General features: G+C 50.9%; 1 protein-coding gene across 4 annotated transcripts in view; it reads left to right on the top strand.

The window, feature by feature from the left end:
- The window catches only part of MEIS2 (Meis homeobox 2), a 135,499-nt gene that overhangs the window by 90,277 nt on the left and 20,648 nt on the right, over positions 1 to 24,574 (top strand). For all 4 annotated transcript variants that reach the window (XM_038741225.1, XM_038741227.1, XM_038741226.1 and 1 more), the window contains exon 9: positions 1,459 to 1,535. In XM_038741225.1, coding sequence (XP_038597153.1) covers positions 1,459 to 1,535 — 77 coding nt within the window. The remainder of the gene's footprint in view (positions 1 to 1,458; positions 1,536 to 24,574) is intronic.

The raw sequence follows: 24,574 nt of genomic DNA on the forward strand, positions 1-24,574 counted from the left end.
TGCCAAGTGCTGGATGCCGTGGGTATGGAGAGGCCTCAATGCTTCAAGACCCCGGGTCTCTGTGCCTCCCCAAGAAGCTAGGGCATGGTGGGGGTCCACCTAGTAGAAGGGGTTAGCAGGTAGACCCAGGAGCCATGGAGGGGGAGTTGGATGGGTGATGGCCTTGGCATTGGCGAGTTTGGACTTGGGTCAGGGGCAGCCGCTTGCCCACTGTGCTCTCCATGAGTGCTGGCTGGTGCCTTCCCATGTCCACCGGATTGGCGGGGGGGGGGGGGGGGGGGGGGGGAGTGGTTTGTCGGTACTCGTCGTGCGCAGTGTGTGTGTCCGTGGCCAGTCTGCAGAGTGAAGTCATCTTTCTCTCTCAGCCCACGACCAGCTGGTCAGCCCTGAGGAGCCACTGGCAGAGAGCGGTGCCCTCCCACCTGTCGGGGGGGATCCTCCAGGTGCAGGATGCCCCGGGGCTTTCTGGAAAATCCTTCACAAATCCCTCATCTTGGCTGTCTTGGTACAGTGCTCACTCTGGGCCAAGGACTGGGGCAGATTCTAGGATATCAGCTTGGGCCCAGTCCCTGGGTCCCTGCTCCCCGTCCCCACTATTCGGGGTTCACCTTCTTCTCTTCTCCCCCATAAGGACACTGAGACCCAGAGAGGTTAGGTGACTAGCCCAAGGTCATTCAGCAGGCCTATGGAGGAGCCAGCCAAGACTAGAATCAGGGTCTCCCACCTCCTAGGCCCGTGTTCATCCCAGTGGGCCATGTTGCCTCTCTCTCTGAGGGTTAGCGTCAGCGAGAGAACCAGTGAGACCTGGCCGCCTAAATGCTCAAGAAGCAACGATGTCTAGTGGAAAGAGCGCAGGCCTGGTTGGAAAAATGACCTGGGATCTAATCCCAGCTCCACCACTTGTCTGTTGTGTGACCTTGTGTGACTTCACTTCTCTGGGCCTCAGTTCCCTCATCTCTAAAATGGAGATTAAGACTTTGGGCCCCGTGTGGGTCATGGACTGTTTGTGACCTGGTTAGCTTTATCTACCCCAGCACTTAGTATGGTGCCTGGCACACAGTAAACACTTAACAAATACCATTTTTTTAAAAAACAAAAAAAAACACCCTTAAACCTCAGGCAGATCTCAAAACAGAAACTGCACAGCTGATTGGTACGTTTCTTTTGTTGGCGTGAGTTCTAAGATGTGCCGTGAGGACGTGGGGTGGAGAACTCAGCCGTCTTTGGCTTTGCTCTTCATCCCTGTCAGAAAACAGCTGTCGCTCCTGCCTTTGGGGGTCTGAAAGAAAGGGAAAAAAGCAGAACTGCTGTTCTGAAAATGTCCAAGCTGCAGGCATTGAGCACCCCAAGCGGCAGGGGCAGGCTGAGGGGGTGGGGGGTGGGGTTGTGTGTGTGTGTGTGTATGTGTGTCTTCCTTAACTTCTGATTCATCTTCTAAAACGTTTGTTTTTCCATTAGCATCCCTACCCTTCAGAGGAGCAGAAGAAACAGCTAGCCCAAGACACTGGACTCACCATCCTTCAAGTAAACAACTGGTGAGTGACCCGCCGGTCGATATCTTGGCTTCCCTACTGCATGGCAGTTTCTAAATAAGTGTTTTCGTTTTCATTTCGGTACCGAAACAATAGTGTTTGTGTGTGTGTGTGTGTGTGTGTGTGTGTGTGTGTGTGTGTGTGTGTCTGTGTCTGTGTGCATGTGGTGGGTAAGGGGTTAGGATGGCAATACAACCCCTGGCTCGGTCCACTTTTAGGGCTGAAGGGAGCACTTAGAGATGGGGCCGGGGTGGTGGTTGTGGGTGGGAGGAAAACCAGGCAGATTGTTTTGGAAGATCTCTGCACCGCCTTCCTGCACCTCCCTCTTTCTCCATTTTTCTCTCGTCTCCTCCTCCTTTTCCTTTCTCTCATTTTCCCTTGTCTCTTTCTTACTCACCTTTCTTTCGTAACCTTCCTGTCTTTTTCTCCTTCCCATCATTCTCTTCTTGTTTCTGCCCTCTTTCTCCTCTCTTTTTCTTGGTACCCCCTATTTTCCTCCTCTCTCTTTTCTCTCATCTTTCCTGTCATTCTGTTCCTCTCTTTTTCACTCTTCTCCTTCCTATCTCTCCTCTGTCATTCTCATCCTTTCTCTCATTCTTTCTCCCTTCTCTAACTCTGTTTCTCTCTCATACACACACAAACACACACACACAAAAAAAAAAACACATGGCCCCCCAGCCCCCATCTCCCCTCTCTCTCTCTCCCCTCCTGAGGCCTTTTCAAACATGTCTCCACAGTCCCAGCCTCTGCCTCCAACTCTGTTCCTGAACCTATTCCCCCGGGCCCCAACCATCCCACTATAAAGTGACCCAGGGCAGCTCAGATGGTCTGCCCCATCCTAGCTCTGGGCTTCCGGGCTCCCGACCCCCCGGCCCCCCAGCCTCAGCCAGATCTCTTTGTCCAGGCCCTGGGGCCTGTAGAAGAGGTAGGTTTTTTAAATGCCTCCTCCTAATGGGAATTTATTCCCTCTGCTATTTTTCACCCCAGACTGGGAGAGAGTCCCTCCGCCCCTACCCTTGTGCCCTCGATTCTCCCATCCCGTGGCAGAGCAGCCCCCGGTTCTGAGCGATGTGGGGTGCCACCCACCCTTTTGTAAGAAGCTTAGAGCATCGCCAAAGGAGGGGGCAAAGGGAGGGGGGGTGTTAAATAAAATGATCACAGTGGCCAAGAAATGATATAGGAATTACTTATCAAAATACGGGTCCAGCTTTTATCGGCGGCTTAATTTTGTTCAGTACATTCTCGGGGTGATGTTCAGATTAATTGAACTGACAGTTCTCTTTCAAAATTCAGGGAAAGTATTTGCACGGATTTCAGGTCTTATACAAACTTAATTACACGGAACTCCATTTTATCATTCTAATTCCATGTAGCAGGGGTTGTATTTACAAATGAGAAGTCGCTGCCTTTATTCACAGCTTTCCTTAATATATTTATCAAAGCAGGTTCATTTACAAAGTGTTCTATCTGTGGGATACAGACAGGCAGACATTAACAAAGCTTTTAGGTTTATCAGCCCTGCTGGTTGATGAGCTACCTTAGGGTCAATTGATTTTGTGGTTCTCTGTGATTCATTTTTTTCCTCATTTTTCTAGGATCACAATGAGAGACATGCTTGGAGAATTAGCCAGTTTGTCTGCCTTATCTGTCAGGCCATTTTTTTTTCTTTTTTTTTTTTCTGGGGAAGTCAAGCTACTTATATTGGCCCCGGGAACCGCTGTTATCTGACTTTAATGCACCCTGTAGTGTGCAGTGCATTTCAATTACCCGAGTAACCAAAGCTTAGCGGCAGCCCTTTTCAGGCCCAGCGCGGTACAGAAAGTGGTGATGTACCTACCTACAGAAGCAGAAAATTGAGTTGCTTTGGCGCTGTCAGGGTGATTAATGCGGAAATAAACTGCCTAACCTGAAAAGAAAAGGCAGTTGGGGCGAGGGAGGGGGGCAGTTCTGGGCTTGGAAAACCCTCCCAGCCGGGGCCTGCGCCCACTCCCCCCTCCCCGGACCCCCAGCTCCTTTCAACAGCCCCCTTCAGGCTGTGCGCTTGGGGGCCAGCATGTGTAGGTCTGGGACTGGGGGAGCTCTCCTGGAGAAGTGGTCTTCTTAGGCCACAACCCAGAAAGGGATCGGCCTTCTGTGCTCTCTCACACGCACATATCCCTCATGCACACATTTGCATATGCTCACGCTCACCCGTATACACTCTCACATGTGCGCCCACACACATTCACTTGCTTGCTAACACACACACACACGTATACGCTTTTTGCCCCCACAAGCCGAGAGATGGGAAAAAGAAAAAAGTGCACCCTGGGAACCGGCGTGGTGATCTGGAACCCCCTCCTTGAGCTGCGCTGTCTAGGCCACCCGCAGCAGTGAAAGGGTCCATAGGGTGGGCTGACCTGGCTGCAGAGAGCTGGTCTCCGAGCACCAGGCCACCCTCTGCCCTGGAGGGGGACGGAGGAGAGGCTGAGGCTGCTGCCCCTCCCAGCTAGCCGTCCTGGGCTTTGGGGGAAGCCATCGGGTGGAAGGAGAGTGTTTGTTCCCCTGCTGACCTCTGGAAAAGCAGTGTGGATGGAACACCTCCTCACCGGAGGTAGTTTCAGAAAACAATTCCTCACCAGCACTGTAGACAGAAAACATCTCCTCACCAGTGGTGTGAACGGAACACCTCCTCACCAGCAGATGGAACAACTCTTCACTTCAGCAGTGTCATTATCTTCAACAACTGTGTCTACAGAGCACTAAGTGCTCAATAAATACCATTGATTGATTACTGGGTGCTGAGACCTCTCGGCTTTAACTACAAAGCACTGTCCTGGGTGCCAACTTGGTGCTGAGGACTGTACTAGGCGCCTACTAAGGGCCAAGACTGTACTTCTCAGAGCCTCAGTTACCTCATCTGTAAAAGGGGGATTAAGACTGTGAGCCCCACGTGGGACAACCTGATCACCTTGTATCCCCCCCCTCAGTGCTTAGAACCGTGCTTTGCACATAGTAAGCGCTTAACAAATGTCATCATCATTATTATTATTATTAGGTAAAAACTGTGAGCAAAGTGCTGTATTAGGTACCGACTGGAGGTGGCCAATACACACTAGGTACCCAGTTCAGTGCTCTTCACTCAGTAGCTTCCCAGGACAGTAATTTGCATGCAGCCAAGTGAAATAAATGCCCTTGATGATGATGTTTCTGAGGAGTAAAGAGTGTGAGGTGGGGTGTCATAGGAGCAGAGAGGGGAAAGGTAAGAGGAAGGGAGCTGGTAGAAAGCTTGGAGGCCCTGTGCTAAGTGCTGGGTTAGATACAAAACAACAGGTCAGACACAGTCCCTGTCCCACATGGGGAGTGTGAAAGGAAGGGGGGGAACTGAGGGAGAGCAGGAGCAGAGCATGGAAACAGAGACAGAGACAGACAGAGGGACCCAGAGAGAGAGAAGCCACCCAAGGTTGTCCCCATCGGGTCTCGTTCTGGCACTGTGTTCGGGCCAGTGCCCATCCCCTCACCCCATCCCAGAACCTTCCCCTCAAACTCAGGCAAGGCCCCTCAGACCAGGGAGCAGGGGATGGGGGAAACGGTGCTAGCTCAATCACCAGTCAAGAACTAAGCAATCAATCCATTATCTTCACTGAGTGCCTACTCTGTGCAGAATGTTGTACTCAGCAGTTGGCAGTGTATAGCAGAATTAGTAGGCAGGATCCCCATCCTCACGGAACTGACAGCCAAGCCAGTGAGACAGACATTAAAGTAAATTACTGGTCCCTCCGGGAAATCTCAGTTACGGGCAGGAAAATGGGGCAAGAGAGGAATTTGGAAAGCTTCCCATGTCCTATCCGCTTTGATGTCCTTCTCCACCACACCCTTCCACGGCTCCTGACAAGTTGCCAGACCGGCTGGTTTCAGTTTTGCCTTGATTCCCTTATCTCTTCCCTGCCCTGGGTACTGTTACATTCCAGACTGTTAAGTGGATGCCCACTGTGTGCTGAGCACTGGACTGGGTGTCAGTTATATGTAGAATGCTGGATTAGGCAACTACTGGATGCAGAGTACTGAACTGTACTGGCTGCCCACTGTGTGCAGAGCTCTCTGCTGGGCTCTCACTATATGTAGAGCACTGTACTAAGTGTTTGTTTACTGCATGCAGAGCACTGTGCTGGGCACTTAATCCATTCATTCAATCATACTTATTGAGTGCTTACTGTGTGCAGAGCACCGTATTAAGCACTTGGAAAGTACAATACAGCAATAAAGAGAGACAATCCCTGTCCACAACGGGCTCACAGTCTTGGGGGGCAGTGGGTAGGGGAGAGACAGACATCAATACAAGTAAACAGGCATCAATATAAATAATTAGAAATACATATATATATATATATATATATATATTTCTAGACTGTGAGCCCACTGTTGGGTAGAGACCGTCTCTATGTGTTGCCAACTTGTGCTTCCCAAGCACTTAGTACAGTGCTCTGCACACAGTAAGTGCTCAATAAATATAATTGATTGATTGATTGATGTACATAAGTGCTGTGGGGTGGGGAGAGGGGAGTAGAGCAAAGGGAGTGAGTTGTGGTGATGCGGAAGGGAGGAGGAACTGAAGCAAAGCAGGGCTTAGTCTGGGAAGGCCTCTCGGAGGAGGTGTGCCCTCAGTAGGGCTTTGAAGGGGAGAAGAGTGATTGTCTGGCAGATTTGAGGAGGGAGGGTGTTCCAGGCCAGATGTGGGCCAGGTGTCAACAGAGGGACAGGCGAGAATGAGGCACAGTGAGAAGGTTAGCACCAGAGGAGCTGAGTGTGCAGGCTGGGATTTAGAAAGAGAGAAGGGAGGTGAGGTAGGTGGGGGCAAGGTGATGGAGAGCTTAAAAGCCAATTACTGTGTAGAAAGCATGCACTGGGATCCCACTGTTGCAGAGCTGTACTAGATTCCTTGATGGAGTATACTCTCCCAAGCATTTAGTACAGTACTCTGCACACAGCAAACGTTCAATTAAAAATCCATCAGTAGAACAATCACTCGTATTTACTAGGTGCTTACTGTGTGTGGAGCACAAACTAAGTGCTTGGGAGAGTACAATATAACAGATGGTAGACAAGAGCACAATGAGCTTACAGTCTAGGGAGGAGACAGACATTAATAGAAATAAATAAATTAAAGATATGGACATAATCACCAAGGGGCTGAGGGAGAGATGAATAAAGGGTGCAAATCCAAGTGAAAGAGCAACAGAAGCGGGTAGGAGAAGAGAAAATGAGGGCCTAGTTGGGGAATTTGAGGAGACGTGCCTTCGAAAAGAGTTTGATTGATGGTGGGCAGAGCACTGTATTGGAATGGGGTGGAGTGCGATGGGGCAGGGAAGGGAGGGGCAGAGTGAGGTTGGGTTTGGGGGCTGGGGCAGAGCAGAAGTGACAACGCTAAATGTGCTGAGTATTTTGGGGTTGGTCCGAAGCCCAGAGGCCCCTCCAAGGAGATCTTCCCAGCCCCAGAAACTCCAACCTCCTCCCAGCCCTGAAAGGACTTTTTTCCCACTATGTTCTAAAGAAAAGAGAGAAAACTCGTTGGGCAGGTGCAGGCCCGGGTTTTAAACACTAAGAGTCCAAAAATCCCACCCCGCCCCCAGCCCCTCGGGTCCCCTAGTCCTCCCCGCCCCATCCACCAAGTCCTCCCCAGGCCCCTTCAGCCTCCCCACCCTCCCAGCTCTACCGGCCCCCAATTCCCAGCCCCCAGAAATGTGTCCTGACTGGCTGCGAATGACGCACAATTCCGCCTTCTGGGTGCTGGGGCTGGGGGCGGGGACAGAGAGCAAGCGAGCAGGCGTGTGTGCATGTGTGCATGTGTGTGTGCGTGCATGTGTGTGTGTGTGTGTGTGTGTGTGTGAGTGTCTAAGAGGGTATGTGCTGTGGGGGGGAATCCGTACGTTTGTAGGTATCTGCCTAAGGGGGTGTGTGCCTGTGGGGAGATGTGTGTGTGTGTGTGTGTGCATGCTCCAGAGCACGTGTGTGTGTTTGTGTGTGTGTGTGTGTGTGTGTGTGTGTGTGTGTGTGTGTGTTTGTGTGTGTTCTTTTTAGGGCTTAGAAGTATTTTTTCTGAGTTGACTGCCAGTTCCATTTCCTGCTCGCTGTTTCCTTGTGATGGTCACAGGGGACATGACTCACAGTCATCGTTGGCCTGCTCGAGGGTCCGGCCAGCCCCTAGGCTCTCCCGGGCCTGCCTTTTGCACTGTGGTTGGCCTGAGAGCGAGCTGAATCACACCCTGCCCCCCTCCCCAAGCCCCCCACTGCCCCAGCGTCCCTGAACCCACCGCGAGGGGAAGGTTCCCACGCGCTTCCGGGCTCGGCTCATGGACCCGGCTGGTCCCTGCCAGGGGAGTGAGAGCAGAGGCCTTTGCTGGCTGACTGACTGATCACTGCGGTCCAGACTGCCAGGCCACCCAGAGAAGCCACTGCCTGAGGGAAGAGGAAGCCCTGGGAGATACAAGGGGATGATCTTAAGTTTAATAATAATAATAATGGCATTTATTAAATGCTTACTATGTGCGAAGCACTGTTCTAAGTGCTGGGGAAGTTACAAGGTGATCAGGTTGTCCCACTGGGGGCTCACAGTCTTAATCTCCATTTTGCAGATGAGATAACTGAGGCACAGAGAAGTGAAGTGACTTGTCCAAAGTCACACAGCTGACAACTGGCAGAGCCGGGATTTGAACCCATGACCTCTGACTCCAAAGCTCCCGCTCTTTCCACTGAGCCACACTGCTTCTCATTGTGTTTAAGTCCACCTCAGCTCAGTCAGCAGAGGAAGGAACGGACTTCATCACCAGCTCATTCAATCAGTGGTATATACTAGGTGCTTACTGTGTGTGTACTGTGTGGAATAAGCACTTGAAACAGTATGATGTGATGGAGTTGATAAGGGAAGCAGCATGGCTCAGTGGAAAGAGCCCGGGCTTGGGAGTCAGAGGTCATGGGTTTTAGTCCCGGGTCCACCACATGTCTGTGGTGTGACCTTGGGCAAGTCACTTTACTTCTCTGAGCCTCAGTTACCTCATCTGTAAAAAGGGGATTAAGACTGTGAGCCCCATGTGGGGCAACCTAATCACGTTGTATCCCCCCAGCGCTTAGAACAGTGCTTCGCACATAGTAAGTGCTTAACAAATGCCATCATTATTATTATTATCACACGGTCCCCACTTACAATGAGCTTACAGTCTAGCAGACTCACTCCCTGTCTCTGTGGGTCTCCCATGTAGGTTTCTGTCTCTCTGTGACTCTCTCTCCATCTCAGAGGGAATCAGCCAGATGTTCCACCGGCCGGCTGTTCTCTGGGACGTGTGGAAGCAGTTTCAGACAGACACATGAGACAGACAGACACACGCAGACAGACACGACAGGCCAAGACCTGGTGCTTTACTCCAGCAGTATCTGAACTGGGAATTCGACGGGGAATTTTACACCAAGTCGTGTTGCTTTCCCAATCTGTGACTACTGCCTCACTGCCCGTCTACTGTCTCACTGGGTCTGCTATCTCACTGCACATTTGCTGTCTCATTGGACGTCCACTGTTCTGCTACACTTTTTTTATGGTATTTGTTAGGTGCTTACTAGGTACCAGGCACAGTACTAAGTGCTAGGGTAGATAGAAGCTAATCTGGTTGGACACAGTCCCTGTCCCATGTAGGGCTCACTATCTTAATCCCCATTTTACAGATGAGGTAACTGAGGCCCAGCGAAGTGAATTACCCAAGATCACACAGCAGACAAGTGGTAGAGTCTGAGGGCAGCCAGCAGTAGTTAGAGGTCGGAGGGTAATAGGTGGAGGGATTAGAACCCAGGTTCCCCTGACTCCCAAGCCTGGGCTCTATCCACTAGGCCACACTGCTTCCTCCACACCTGCTATCTCACTACATGTCCATTTTCGCTCCATGTCTTCCGTCTCACTGCCTGCTGGCTATCTCACTGCACATTCTATTGTTTTGCTAAAGGTCTGCTGTCTCACTGTGCAGCCACTGTTTCGCTGCACACCTGCTGTCTGTCTGCTGTCTCCCTGCATATCCGCTATCTAAGCAAATACCCACTGTCTCACTGCACATCTGTTATCTCTCTGTATAAACAGTTTACTCTGCATCACAGTAGTGTAAAGGTTGCCTTTGTCAGCCAGATCACAGCCTGAGGAAGTGGTCATCATAACCATTTGGCGTTTGAGTGTCCACTATCAAAATGTGGGAGAGTGTGACCGCGCCATGTGCCAGAAGAGTGTGAGATTGCTAGGGTATGTGTGGCAAAGCGTGTGACAAGTTATGTGGCCTAGTGGATCAAGCATGGGTCTGGGTGCAGAAGATGGCACTGACTGCTTGGAAAAAAACAGGAAACATCCCCTACCCTTGAGAAATTGACAGTCCAACTTTTCAAACCAAAGGGGAAGAGGGAGGGAGGTTGAGCTTGAGACCAAACTATCCAGAAAACTCCCTCAATTCTTCAGCCAGTTTCCACAACCCTAACCCCCCTTCCCTCTGCTAATGTCCTCTGAACCTTCTAGAAAAGTCTTTCCACCCCAACTTCCCATGTGAGTAACCCAGGGAGAAGAGGGAAGGCCTCTTACTTCCACAGATTGTCATGGGCCTCTGCACATATCTGGGATTTTGGAAAGTGGTTTGGCCTAGTGAGCAAAGCAGAGACTGGGGGTCTTGAGACCTGAGTTGTTCCACTGGCCTGCTCTGTGATCTCGGGCAAGTCACTTAACCTCCCTGTGCCTCAGTGCCCTCCTCTATAAAATGAGATCATCTCCCTGCTCTCCCTCCCTGTTCCATGGGCGGGGGAAGTGGGGACTGGGTCCGATGTGATTATCTTGCATCCAACCCAGTGCTTAGCACAGTGTCTGGCACATAGTAAGTGCCTAAGAAATACCCTGATGATTAAGGATACTCCAACTTTCTATGGTCCTGGATTAGTCCAGTGTCTGGGGTCTTTGGACGGGGAGGGGAGGGGAGGACTTTCTGAAAGGGCGGACCTGCTGGGGGGCGGGGGGGCTACCAACAGAGGCTACCTTCTGGGGGCTGGGCCCGTGCTGCGGGTGCAAGTCAGGGCACCTCAGAACCCATGCCTTCGGGGGCTCCATCATGCTGCCGGCAGGAATCTGCCCCATACAGAGCCGAGGGAAGAGGTCAGAGGACAGAAGTCCATGAGTGAGGTTCGAGGGCAAAGGGCAGAGGGCAGAGGGCAGCAGACAGAGGGAAGTGGGTGGAGGGAAGAAGACAGAAATCGGAGGGGCAGGCAGAGAGCAAAGGATGGAGGTCGGAGGGCAGTGGGCAGAGGGAAGAGGAAGAAGGCATCGGTCATAGGGCATACAGCTGAGGGCAGCCAGCAGTAGTTAGAGGTCGGAGGGTAATAGGTGGAGGGCAGAGGTCGACGTTGTCCCCCGTACCAGGCATCAGTGGGAGAGACAGAGCCCCGAGTAGGCACGATGCAGTGGTAACCATCCCCCGTGGCAGCTCTAAACAAGTTACAATATATTTTTATCCGTGCCAATCTTTCATTTTGATCACTGGGGGAGTGGTTATTCCATCTTTAATAGGAACATTTACAAACATTTAAATTGAAATAACCAGTAGCATAAAATTGTGAATGATTTAGCTGGCTATGAGCTTGTAACTGAATCCACTTGGCAGGGTTTATTATTATTATTTTATTTCTCCCCCTCTCCCCGCCTCTCCCTGGCTCTTCCCGGCTTTCCCGGGCTCTCTCTGGCTCTTCTTGCCTCTCTCCGCACCTGGCCTTTGCCCTCTTTCCTCACCTCTCCCTGTTTGTGCCCCCTCTACCCAGCTCTCTCTGGCTCTCTGGTGAGAGGAAGCTAGGCGTAGCTCATGCAGGCCACAGGCAAGCAGCAGAAAGCCTAGGGTCCAGCACTGAGCAGCAGAAGTTTTGTGTCTGTTAATGAGAAGGATGGGGCATCAGCCGGCTGAGAAGGGGGTGGGTGGCGGGGATCTTTCTGGGATGGGGGTGGGACTGCCGGGATCTGTAGCAGGAGACAGATTTGGTAGAGCCCTGTCGGCGGAGTGGGGAGAGACGGCCATCGATTTGCCGTGAGTGTACTGTCACTGAACTATAATCCCGAGATCAGGGCGGTACTGATGGGCTCCAGACTTTGTCCTGTCTTTCTCCCTTCAAGAGTAAGAGCCTTGGGTTTGTGTCCCGCCTCTATGCGGAAGGTGTCCCTCATCAACAGCATTTACAGAGAAGCGGTGTGGCTCAATGGAAAGAGCAGGGTAACTTTTCTGTGTCTCAGTTACCTCATCTGTAGAATGGGGATTAAGACTGTGAGCCCCACGTGGGACAACCTGATCACCTTGTATCTGCCCCAGGGCTTAGAACAGTGCTTTGCACACAGTAAGTTCTTAACAAATGCCATTATTATTATTATTATTATTATTATTATTATTATTATTATTATTATTACAGAGAAGTGGCATGTTGGTCTAGCGGAGAGAGCCTGGGCCAGGGGGTCAGAGGATCTGGGTTCTAATCCAGGCTCTGTCTGCAGTCTGACTTTGGGAGAATCACTTCACTTCTCTTATGCCTCAGTTTCTTCATCTGTAAAATGGGGATTTGATACCTGTTCTCCTTCTCAGACCGTGAGCCCCATGAGGGATGAGGGACTGCATCCAACCTGATTATCCTGTATGTTCCCCGGAGCTCAGTATAGTGTTTGGGACGAGTACCATAATGATAATGTTTTAATGAGCATCTACTGGGTGCCGAGCACTGTACTGAGTGCTTGGGGGAATCTGAAGGCACTCTTAAACTTGATCCCTGCCCTCTAGGAGCTTGCAGTCTCTAGAAGAAATCTCCCTCCGATTGCAACCAAGCCTTCTTTTCGATACAGTGAAGTCTCAGCTGCAGCTGCTGGTGGAATTGTGCTAGACATGCATTTCTTCCTGGCTGCAGCCATGCAGAAAAATTTAGAACATGAGAAATTGGACAACTCTAATGTGGTGTAAAATCTACTTACGCATTGTGTTTCTTTCGCCATTTCTGGACCAGGACCGCACAGGCAGTTAAAATTAGCAGAAAGTGTTGGCCATTCTGCCCCAGTGCCCTGAAGGGCCCGGCACCTGATGCCGTCCTCAGGGCACAGGGTGGGGATCAGGAACCCTGGCTCTGCCCCGGCCCGCTGTGTGATGTCGGGCAAGTCACCCAACCTCTCTGGGCCTCCGTTCCCACCTCTGTAAAATGGGAATAAAGTCCCTGCTCTCCTCTTCCTTAGACTGTGAGCCCCAGGTAGGGTGGGGACTGTTGGGTTGGATTATATATTGCTCCAACCCAGCACTCGCTGCCAGGTTCAGCCCAGTGTAAGCGCTCAATAAATTCCAATTCCCTGGTAAGGACCTGACTGGGGAGAAATTGGAGGGGAGGTAAGAACTGGGAATGGGAAGCGGGGCCATAGGTAATGGTCACTTTCAAGCAGCGTGGCTCAGTGGGAAAGAGCATGGGCTCTGGAGTCAGAGGTCATGGGTTCAAATCCCCGCTCCGCCAATTAGCTGTGTGACTATGGGCAAGTCACTTAACTTCTCTGAGCCTCAGTTACCTCATCTGTAAAATGGGGATGAAGACTGTGAGCGCCCCCGTGGGACAACCTGATCATCTTGTAACCTCTCCAGTGCTTAGAACAGTGCTTTGCACATAGTAAGTGCTTAATAAATGCCATTATTATTATTATTATTATTATTATTATTATTATTATTTCAAGGGGGGGCTTCTGGGGGACACCCCCCACCAGACAGGAATCTGTTTGCTTGGCTCCACCACCCTGTCACGGGGGTGATGCTCACAACTCCGAGGTACAGGCATGACTTAGTGGATAGAGCACAGCTCTGGGAGTCAGAAGGGGCTGGGTTCTAATCTTGGCTTTGCCCGGTGTCTGCTGCGTGACCTTGGGCTAGTGGCTTCACTTCTCTGGCTCTCAGTTACCTCATCTGTAAACTGGGGATTAAGACAGTAAACCCTATGTGGGACAGGGACTGTGTCCAACCCAATCACCTTGTATCTACCCTAGCACTTAGTATGTTGCCTGAGACATAGTAAACACTTAATAAATATTATAATTATTATGAATATTAACAACAACAATAATAATAATGACAGTAGTAAATAACTCCAGCATTTCCTGAGCCCTTACTGCTTCCATCTCTGGCCACCTCCCTACCCTGGCCCCAGGGGTCATCTGTGCTAGCCCGGTGGCCTGATTGTGGTGCTCTGCACACAGTAAGCACTCAATAAATACGATTGAATGAATGAATGAATGAATGAACACTGCTAGCCTGAGGTAATTTCCTACCCTGGCCCACCAATACCAACAGGCAAGCAGAGAGACTCTGTGTCTCCTTAAAGAGGAATCCTCCCACAATCTTGGTCTTCCAGTGGGATTTTCCTCAAACCCCTCCCCTTCCCCCTTGGTTAGAGAAGGTCACGCTGGACCTCTGTCCACCTCTAGATGTTTGTAGGCTTCTCCTGGCAGGGACGCCCCTCCCCCAACCCCACTCCAGCCTGCCCCATTTGCTTTTTCTAGCCGTCCCGGCAGGGCCCCCAGCCAGCCAGATGCCAAATTCATGAAACCACCAGGGTGTCAGATGGGTTAATATGAGTTAAGCAGGATTTTAGCACTTAGTACAGTGCCTGGCCCCTAGTAAGCGGTTAAGAAATGTCATAATTATTATCCCACAGTCAGTCACTTTCTCCCCATTCCCCACTGCCCGGAAGCCAGATTTCATCTGGGCTGCCGTTGGCCCTTGTTATGAACAACCACTGAGATGGTTTTTGGACAGAAAGTTTTCTTTCCAGAAAAGGGGGCTCCTCTGACTGACTGATTGTGGCATTTGTTAAGTGCTTACTAGGGGCCAGGCACTGTAACTAAGCACTGGGGTAGATACAAGGTAATTAAATTGGACACAGTCCCTGCCCCACTTAAAGCTCACAGTCTTAACCCCCATTTTACAGATGAGGTAATTGAGGCCCAGAGAAGTGAAATGGCTTGCCCAAGGTCACCCAGAAGATGAATGGCAGAGCCTTCTAACTCCCAGGCCCAGGTTGTAGCCACTGAGCCATGCTATTTCCAAATGATTAATGGCTCATTTGCCACTGTTGGGGCCAGATGCAGGCCATTCCCCCCCGGCCCCAACCTCCCAGACCAGCCTGCTCCCCAGACGCCTGACTCAGTGTCACCCTCTATCAGTTTGTTTTCCCCTTATGCCTGCCGTCCCACCCCAGAAATTGAATGCAGGGAGTCAGCTGGAATGGGGCATCCGAAGCTGGGTGGGGAGACGAGAAGGTTCTCAGCCCGGGCCTGGTGGTAATGGAGTGGACTGCCAGGAGGAGGAGGAGGAGGAAGAGACACAAGGCTGAGGAGGGCTTCTGGCCAGGTCGGCCCCACTCATTTTGGGATTGCTAATTTGCCACTAATGAGGAAGGTTGATTCTGTTCGGCGTGGAGTGCGATGGAGGGTTGGGGGGACGCCGAGCGCATGCCCACACATTCATCCATTCATTCAATCATATTTATTGAGCACTTACTGTGTGCAGAGCACTGTACTAAGTGCTTGGAAAGTACAATTCACGTGCACTGGTGGGAACAGTGAGAAGATCCTTCTTGACTGTAAGCCCCCCTCTAGACTGTAAGCTTACTGTGGGCAGGGAATGTGTCTGTTATATTGTTCTACTTTACTTTCCCATGCTCTGCACATGGTCCAGTGTTCTGCACACAGTAAGCGCTCAGTACATAGGATTGATTGATTGATCGGACCCAGGAAGCAAACTCTGGTGGTGGTGGCCGCCCCTTCTTGGTCGGCTCCAAGCCTTCGGGCATCCAGGCTGAGCTGGTTGTTGGGGATCTGACCAAAGAGACTCCTCTGACATCCCCCGCAGAATTCTCCTCTGAAGGGGCCTTTCAGGGTCAGAATTCCAGGGCTGCAGCCTGTCCCCCTGGAATTCCGGCCTCCACCCATCTTTTCACAGAACATTCCCTACCGGCTTTACTCGGGAGTAAATGTGCCTTAGAGGCAGTTGGTTTTGCAGAAGTATCTATTTTCGACCAGCCCAGTTCATTCTTGATTGCAATTCTGACGGTCACCTGAAGTATTTTTTTTTAATGGTATTTGTCAAGTGCTTATTTTGTGCCAGGCACTGTACTAAGCACTGGGGTGGACAAAAGCTAATCAGACTGGATGCAGTCCATGTCCCGCGTGTGGCTCACAATCTTAATCCCCAGTTTACAGCTGAGGTAACTGAGGCCCAGAGAAATGAAGTGACTTGCCCACGGTCACACAGCAAATGAGTAGCAGAGCTGGGATTAGAACCCAGCTGCTAGTGACTCCCAGCCCCAGGCTCTCTCCACTAGGCCATGCTGCATCTCTTTCTTTCTCTTTCCTTTCCCCATTTCTCTGGCCAGTGAGGGGTCTGGATTGTCCGCTGTTCGTTTGTCAGTCTTTCAGGGCCATATTCATTTAGCCAAGATGCAGGCCTCTCCTTCCCTTCCCTCCCTTCCTGGGGTGAAGTCAAGGAGTCTACTAAACCTTAAGACCAAATCTCCCACTCTAGACGGTAAGCTCGTTGTGGGCAGAGAATGTGTCTATGTATTGTTATATTGTACTCTCCCAAGTGCATTGTTCAATGCCCTGCGCAAAGTAAGTGTTCAGTAAATAGGATTGACTGACTGACTGAATGACAAACCTACCGAAGGGGAATTCCTAAGGAAGTTCCCAAAAGCAGCAGCTTTTGTCCTGTCCCTAGGGGATGGGCTGACCAGGGCAGAAAGGGGAGGCTACCTGGGAGTGGGTGGAGATCCCGCTTCCCTAGTGATTAGAAGGGGCCTCTACCATCCCCGCCCGTGATTAGTCCAGGCTCTGTGGGACGATGCCTCATGGGTCATTAGTCTTTCGGGGTTGGGGATGGGAGGGAGAAAGGATGATAAAGAAGCAGTGTGGTCTAGTGGATAGAGCACGGGGCAGAAAGAACTGGGTTCTGCCATGGGTCTGCTGTGAGACCTTGGGCAAGTCACTTACCTTCTCTATGACTTAATTACCTCATCTGTAAAATGGGGATTAAGACTGGGAGCCCCTCGTGGGGCATGGACTGTGTCCAACCTGATTAGGTTGTATCTACCCCAGCACTCAGTATAGTGCCTGGCACATAGTCAGAACTTAACAAGTACCATAAAAACATAAAAAAAACTGCCCAAGGTAATCTGGTTTGCTCTTGTCGCCATCATTTTCACCATTTATTAAGCACCTAATGAGTATAGAGGACTCTACTGAGCACCCACTGGATGTGAAGATCTGTACTGGGCACCTACCATATGTAGCATGCTGTGCTAAGTGCTCCTATATTCAGGGAACTGTGCTGGATACCTGCTCTGTGCAAGGGGCTGTGCTGCATGTCTGTTATTTATGGGGCTGTGCTGGATGCCTGCTGTGTTCAGGGGGCTGCGCTGGATACTGATGTGTGCAGGGGGCTGTGCTGCATGCCTGATGAGTGTAGGGGGCTGTACTAGATGTCAGAACATAGGAAGTGGCTACAAGAGCAAATAAGAGCTGTCAGCAAGTGTCTTCTTCCAGGAAAACTGCTTCAAATGTCAGTCTCCTGAAACGGGGGGGTAGGGTGGGGAAAGGGGGCCCACAAGTGCTTCAGTGCTACCAGAGTTTCTGAGAAGACAAGGGCTAAAGGGGCAGCCAGGGGATGTGATCTGGGAGATTAGTAATTCACCTGGAAAGACTTCCAGGAGGAAATGGCTTCCTTTGTCTACCCCCTCCCTCCCACTGTCCAAAAGGGCTACTTGTTTAATAATAATAATAATAATGATAATAATGGCATTTATTAAGTGCTTACTATGTGCAAAGCACTGTTCTAAGCGCTGGGGAGGTTACAAGGTGATCAGGATGTCCCATGTGGGGCTTGCAATCTTAATCCCCATTTTACAGATGAGGTAACTGAGGCCTAGAGAAGTTAAGTGACTTGCCGAAAGTCACACAGCTGACAAGTGGCAGAGCCGGGATTTGAACCCATGACTTCTGACTCCAAAGCCCGGGCTCTTTCCACTGAGCCACGCTGCTTCTCTATTCCATTGTTTGCTATTCCACTCCCAGCCAGGTGGTATGGTTGTCTTCTAGGGGCCGGCCACCCCTAGGCTTGCGTTAGGGCCAGTTGTCCAGGTTCGTTCTAATCCCCGCTTGGCCCTGGCCTGGTGAGCAATTTTGGGTAAGTCACTGAACCTCTCTGGGCCTCCATTGTGTCTTCTGAAAAATGGGGATAATAATTTTTGGAAAGATGGAGTCTTTTTCAATCCATCAGCTGTACTGACTGAACTCCTTTTATGTGCAGATCACTGTGGTTGGGAGAGTCCAAAAGAGTTAGTAGCCACGATCTCTGCCCTCAAGGGACTTTTAATCAATGGTATTTATTGAGTGTCTGCTATGTACAGAGCACTACTGAATTTAATGTCTTGGAGATTGTAATTCTAATCTGTCAAATCTGTCTAATCTGTGGGCAGGGATGGTGCCCACCTACTCTTTCTGCCTCATGGGGAGGTTGCGTACCCCCTCCAGTCCTGACTCTCCTGCACTCTCCAAAGTGCTCTGTACACAGTAAGCACTCAAAAAATGCTACATGTTGCAAGTTGCTTGAGGGCAGGGATCATTTCTACTAACTCTGGTGTATTATACTCTCCTGAGTGCTTAATACAGTGCTCTGTCAACAGAGGCGCTCAGTAAATATCACTGATTATACGCTCCTTGAGGGCAGAGATCATATCCCCTAACTCAATTGCATCAATCAAACAATCAATCAAGTAATTGCTGGTATTTATTGAGCACTTACTCTTTACAGAGCACTGTACTAAGCAACTCAGGAGTGTAGACAGACACTCTCTCTTCCCACAGGGAGTTTACAGACTAGAATCACAGCCTCCCAAGCACTAACTATAGTAGTGCTCTGCAAACAGTAGACACCCAATAAATACTATTGATCGAAAGTCATTTAAGGGCAGGGATCGTGTCTCCTAACTCTTGGATGCTCCTTTTAGACTGTGAGCCCACTGTTGGGTAGGGACTGTCTCTATATGTTGCCAACTTGGACTTCCCAAGCGCTTAGTACAGTGCTCTGCACACAATAAGCTCTCAATAAATACGATTGATTGATTCCAAGCACTCAGTATAGTGATCTGCCCATATTAGGAGCTCAGTAAAAACTGTCGATTGATTGGAAAAGAGTCTACCCCTCCCAAAATTAACAACAGCGATGATAATAATTACAACCACAGCAATGATAATAACAACAGCAGTAATATTAGCCACCAAAACAAGCAATAAGAACAACAGCAATAATAACACCAGCAACGATAACAAGAACAAAAGCAATAATAGCCACCACAACGGCAATAGTAGCACCAACCAAAACAGCAATAATAGCAATGAGAACATCCATCCCGCCAAAGGCCCGCAATCACCACGGCGATAATGACCGTATAAAGGAGCGCGGATGGGGGCGGGAGCTTTCAGTGCGGCGGCCTTGGAAAGAGGAGAAGTGAAAATTGGTAGCGTGAGTGTCCGCCTTGTCAAAGTAAGGAAAGGGATCGATCCGCGGGCGGTGTGTTTGCTTACATCTCCGGGCTCCGGGTGAAGATGCCCCGGTGTAACAGCCGGGGCCGTCCACCTGTCAGAGAACGCGGGTCTCCCAAGACCCCCATCTTTCCTCCCGGGGATGGGGGTAGGGGCTGGGGGGAAGGAGGAGGAGGGGAGAGGGGAAGGAGAGAGAAGAGAAGGGGACGGGGGAGAAGCAGCGTGGCTCAGGGCCAAGAGCCCGGGCTTGGGTGTCAGAAGTCGTGGGTTCTAATCCCGGCTCCCCCACTTACCGGCTGTGTGACTTTGGGCAAGTCACTTCTCTGGACCTCAGTTACCTCATCTGTAGAATGGGGATTACGACTGTGAGCCCCACGTGGGGTAAACTGATTACCTTGTATCTACCCTAGCGCTTAGAACAGTGCTTGGCAAATAGTAAGCGCTTAACAAATACCATCGTTATCATTATTATTATTATTCCGCGTTCCCTCCACTCGCTCCCTTTCCTCTTCCCCCCTCCCCGCCCCACAACACTTTATGTGTATAGATCCATAATTCTATTTATTTGTGTTGTTGTCTGTTTGAGCCCACCGTTGGGTAGGGACTGTCTCTATATGTTGCCAGCTTGTACTTCCCAAGCGCTTAGTACAGTGCTCTGCACACAGTAAGCGCTCAATAAATACGATTGATTGATTGATTGATTTAATGTCTGTCTCCCTCCCTCCCTGCACCCCCCAAGACTGTAAACCCGTTGTGGGCGGGGATTGTCTCTCTTGATTGCTGTAGTGTACTTTCCAAGAGCTTAGTATAGTGTTATCCACACAGTAAGCGCTCAATGAATATAATCGAAAGGATGAATGAAGATAGAAGGGAGAAGGGGGAGGGAGTGGGGAAGATGGGGAGAACGGGGCAGAGGTGGGAGATGGGGTGGGAATGTGGGGGAGAGGGAGAGCCTTCCCCCCGCCCCAGGGCCGTGAGAACAGATCCCTCAAGAGATTTGGCTCCAGTCGCTCCCACCCCCCGAAGGGATTTCTCCTTCCAGCTCCTCCACCGGTGGGGACCCCCTCCTTCCCTCCCGACCCCCAGGAGAGGGAAGGGGGTGGACCCCTGGATCTGGGCTGCAGCCCCACTCGGATCAGAGTCATCCTTGGGGTCCCTCCGCCCCCCCTTTGGGGGTCTCCCCCAGTTCTCTGCAGTTTGGCATAGAGGGGTCCCCTAACCGTCCCCCTAGTCTCCCTCCCCCCAGACTCGGTGGGTCCCGTCCATACACCCCGGCTCCGGCTCCCCCCACCCTTAACAGAGGACAATAAGTCTGCCCCCTCCCCCTCCAGCCTCATTTGGGGAGGGAGGGGGCTCCGTCCAGAAACCCCTTGCGGTGGGGACAAAGCGACCTTTCGTGGGGTGGCGGGGGCGGGGGTGGAGGAAATGAAATACTCTTTCATTTTGCAGAAATATGCATGAAAGTAAAAATCTGACAGCTTGGAAGAACATAAGCAAATATATCTTTTTATTTGAAGATAAAAAGGAGCAGGGGCTGGATAGGCGAAGGAGTCGGTGAAAAAACGCCTGATGCAGTTTTTACGAATAAGCAGCTTAATGTATCTTGGCATCCACAGTAAAGCCTTGTAGGAGTTGGAAACTGCCTTAGGCATTCTGTGAGCAGAATAGCAATTTTATTACTTTGTCATTAAACCAATTTCACAGCAGTATTGTTTGTTAATGAGCAGCGCCAAACGAGCGAAGATGTCACACGCTGGAATAACGGAGAGATTTGTGACTCACGCACAAACGCAGTAAGATGGAAAGACCAGGGCCATAAAAGAGGAAATACTTGGGGCTGGAATAGCAGAGTCTCTACAGCCGAGCTTGTGTTTATGAGCTCCCATTTTGCTAAGAGCTGGGAGAGAAATAAAGGTCTGGAAATCCGCCGTTAAAACAGGACCCATAAAATTAAAACCAAATTAAAGTCGAGTCGGGGGTTACTGCCCCGGCCGCCTCCCCCAGTGGAGAGACAATCAGTTTCGCTGGGTTTGGTAGGGTTTTTTTTTTTTATCAGATTCCAGAAAACGACTGGAAAGGGGGAAGAAAGTGACCGCGTCGTCCAATTCCCCGGCCTCCGCACCCCGGACCCACCTGCCCCCTTCCTGCCCTGATGGAGGGAGACCCCAGGGGACCCCAAGAGACCCTCTTCCCGGTCCTGAGATGGTAGGACTCCCGGTCTCCCCTCCTAACCCCCTCCCCAGCCTCCTAACCTGTTTGGATATTCAGGGATATCAGGGATATACACCCCCAGATCAAGCCCCAGACGCCAAAAACTGCAACCCGCCCCCCCCACCAGACTCCCATATCCATTCAGCCCCCAGACCCCCATATCCACAAATCCCCCCAGAACTCCCAAACGGCAGTCCCCAGCCCTCACATCCACACAGCCCCCAAAACCTCAAAACTCCAACGCCTAAAACCCATATCCACACAGCCCTCCAGATCCCCAAAGCTACAGCCCCCACCAAACTCCTACATCCAAACAGCCCCAGACCCTCATGTCCACAGAGCCCCCCCAAAGCCTCCCCCCCATGTTCGAGAGCTCACAAATCTACAGCCCTCAGCAAAAGCTAACTGAAATGAGACCAAGCGGCGTCATTTCACAGGAGTCCGTCCTCCCCTTTCTTCCCTCCTTTCTTCTCCTCTCTCCCTCTTTCTCTCTTCCTTCCCCTTTCTTCTCTTGCTTTTTTTTTGGTCTTACTGGAGCCAGAGCACAGACCTCACAAAGGGATTGGTAGACAGCCTTGAGGGATACAAGAATGAGTGCCAAAGAGACACAATATTGAATGCCCTACAAGGCTTCTCGAGGTGGGCTTGTCGCCTGAGCTGTCGGTTGTGTTTATACACAGGGAAAATGAGGATGAGGTGTTCCGTGAGTGAATCAGCCGAAGCTGGGGGAGGGAGGGGACGGGGAGGGGGGCATTATGGGGGGAAAGGGGGAAGAGGGAAAGAGAGGGTAGGAGATTGGAGAAGCACCGTGGCCTAGTGGACAGAGCACAGAGTCAGAAGGAACTGGAGTCTAAACTCCATTCTGCCATTTGTCTACTGTGTGACAATGGGCAAGTCACTTCATTTCGCTGGGCCTCACTTCCCTCATCTGTAAACTGGGCTTTAAGACTGATTCCCACGTGAGACAGGGACTGTATCCAACCTGATTAGCTTGTATCTACCCCAGGGCTTAGAATAGTGCCTGGCACATAGTAAGCCCTTTACAAATGCCATAATAAGGCAGAGAGGGGGTTGGGGGAGAGGGAGAGGGGCCGGTTCCGCAGCATGGCTCAGTGGAAAGAGCACGGGCTTTGGAGTCAGAGGTCATGGGTTCGAATCCCGGCTCCACCACATGTCTGCTGTGTGACCTTGGGCAAGTCACTTAACTTCTCTGAGCCTGTTACCTCATCTGTAAAATGGGGATTAAGACTGTGAGCCCCACGTGGGACAACCTGATCACTTTGTATCCCCCCAAGCGCTTAGAACAGTGCTCTGCACATAGTAAGTGCTTAACAAATGCCATCATTGTTATTATTATTATTATGGACTGCTGAGGCTGAGTTTCCCCCTCAGGAATCCTGATCCATTGAGATCCTGTCCCATGGTCCACCAGACTGAACCCGGTCCCACTCTGCTCCATCCCCCGCCCTGGGACCCAGACGACCTTGGGCCTCAGGGAGAACCAAGCAGGCTGGGAGGGTGCCGGGGTGGTGGGGTGGTGGTGGTTCCTGAGCCAGGAAGCAGAAGGGGAGAGGATGCTGGGGACAGCAAGGATGGAGTCGCACATCCGCCAAGCTAGCTCTCTTCCTCCCTTCAAAGCCCTACTAAGAGCTCACCTCCTCCAGGAGGCCTTCCCAAACTGAGCCCCCTTTTTCCTCTCCTCCTCCCCATCCCCACACCCTACCTCCTTCCCCTCCCCACAGCACCTGTCTATATGTTTGAACAGATTTATTACTCTATTTATTTTACTTGTACATATTTACTATTTACTATTCTATTTATTTTGTTAATGATGTGCATCTAGCTTTACTTCTATTTATTCTGATGACTTGACACCTGTCCACATGTTTTGTTTTGTTGTCTGTCTCCCCCTTCTAGACTGTGAGCCCGTTGTTGGGTAGGGACCATTTCTATATGTTGCCAACTTGTACTTCCCAAGCGCTTAGTACAGTGCTCTGCACACAGTAAGCACTCAATAAATACGATTGTATGAATGAATGAATGAGTCCCCTCCCAGGACCGTGGTAGGTGGTTCTGGGGGGTGGCAGAGGGCACGGCTGGGATCGGATCTGCCCCTTCAGTCGACCGTCTTCTTGGAAAGGGGATTTCCACCACTGGGGTCTGGGGTCTGGGGTCAGACCCCCCGCAGCTCCCAGAGCACCATGACCTGGTGTGGGCCCTGGCTGGCCCGCAACACGGGACCCTGGACAGGACAATTTCTCCTGGGAAGCAATATGGCCTAGTGGATAGAGAAGGGGCATGGAGTCAGAAGGACATGGGTTCTAATCTTGACTCTGCCACTCGTCTGCTGTGTGACCTTGGGCACTTTCCTGTGCCTCAGTTCTCTCATCTGTAGCCCCCCGTGGGACCACCTGATCACCTTGTAACCTCCCCAGCGCTTAGAACAGTGCTCTGCACATAAGTGCTTAATAAATGCTATCATTATTATCTGTAAAGAGAGGATTAAGTCTGTGAGCCCCGTGTGGGGCATGAACCGTGTCCAACCTGATTGTTTGTGTCTACCCCCAGTGCTTAGAACAAGCTTGGCACATAGTAAGCACTTAAAATACCAAAAAAAAAAAAAAATTACTCGAGAGCAGTGGATCGATAAGCCCTCTTGTCTCCCTGCTGCTATTTATGGGCACGATCCACTGCTCCTGCTGAGTAACTAATCATTAGCAAACACAGCGCACAGAAAACAGGCTCTCGCTCTGCAGTCAGGTTCCTGCTGCTCATCTGGCCTGCAGGTTAAACAGGCCGAAGAACTTCCGAGGGCCCTAATCAATGCATCGATCGGTGGTATTGACCCAGCTCTTGGAAGAGCATGAACCTTGCCCTCGAGGAGCTTATAATCAGCATTTACTGAGCGCCTGCTGTGCGCAGAGCACTGTACTTAGCGTTTGGGAGGGTACAACAGAGTTAGTAGACAAGAAAGTGGGTGTCAAGGAGGTTACAGGCTATGAGACCGGAAAATGATGTAGCAGCAGCTTTCTGACTGGCAGGGCAGGGACCAAGCCAGAAGCTGTGTAAGATCCCCCATCTGGGGGCTTTCCATGAAGTGAAGCAGTGTGGCCTAGTGGATAGAGCTTGGGCCTAGGAGACAGAAGCACCTAGGTTCTAATTCTGGCTCTGCCACTTGTCTGTTGTGTGACCTTGGGCAAGTCACTGCACTTCTCTGGGCCTCAGTTACCTTATCTGTAAAATGGGG

Source organism: Tachyglossus aculeatus (genome assembly GCF_015852505.1).
Source record: "Tachyglossus aculeatus isolate mTacAcu1 chromosome 12 unlocalized genomic scaffold, mTacAcu1.pri SUPER_6_unloc_1, whole genome shotgun sequence".
In the NCBI taxonomy this organism is placed as follows: Eukaryota; Metazoa; Chordata; class Mammalia; order Monotremata; family Tachyglossidae; genus Tachyglossus; species Tachyglossus aculeatus.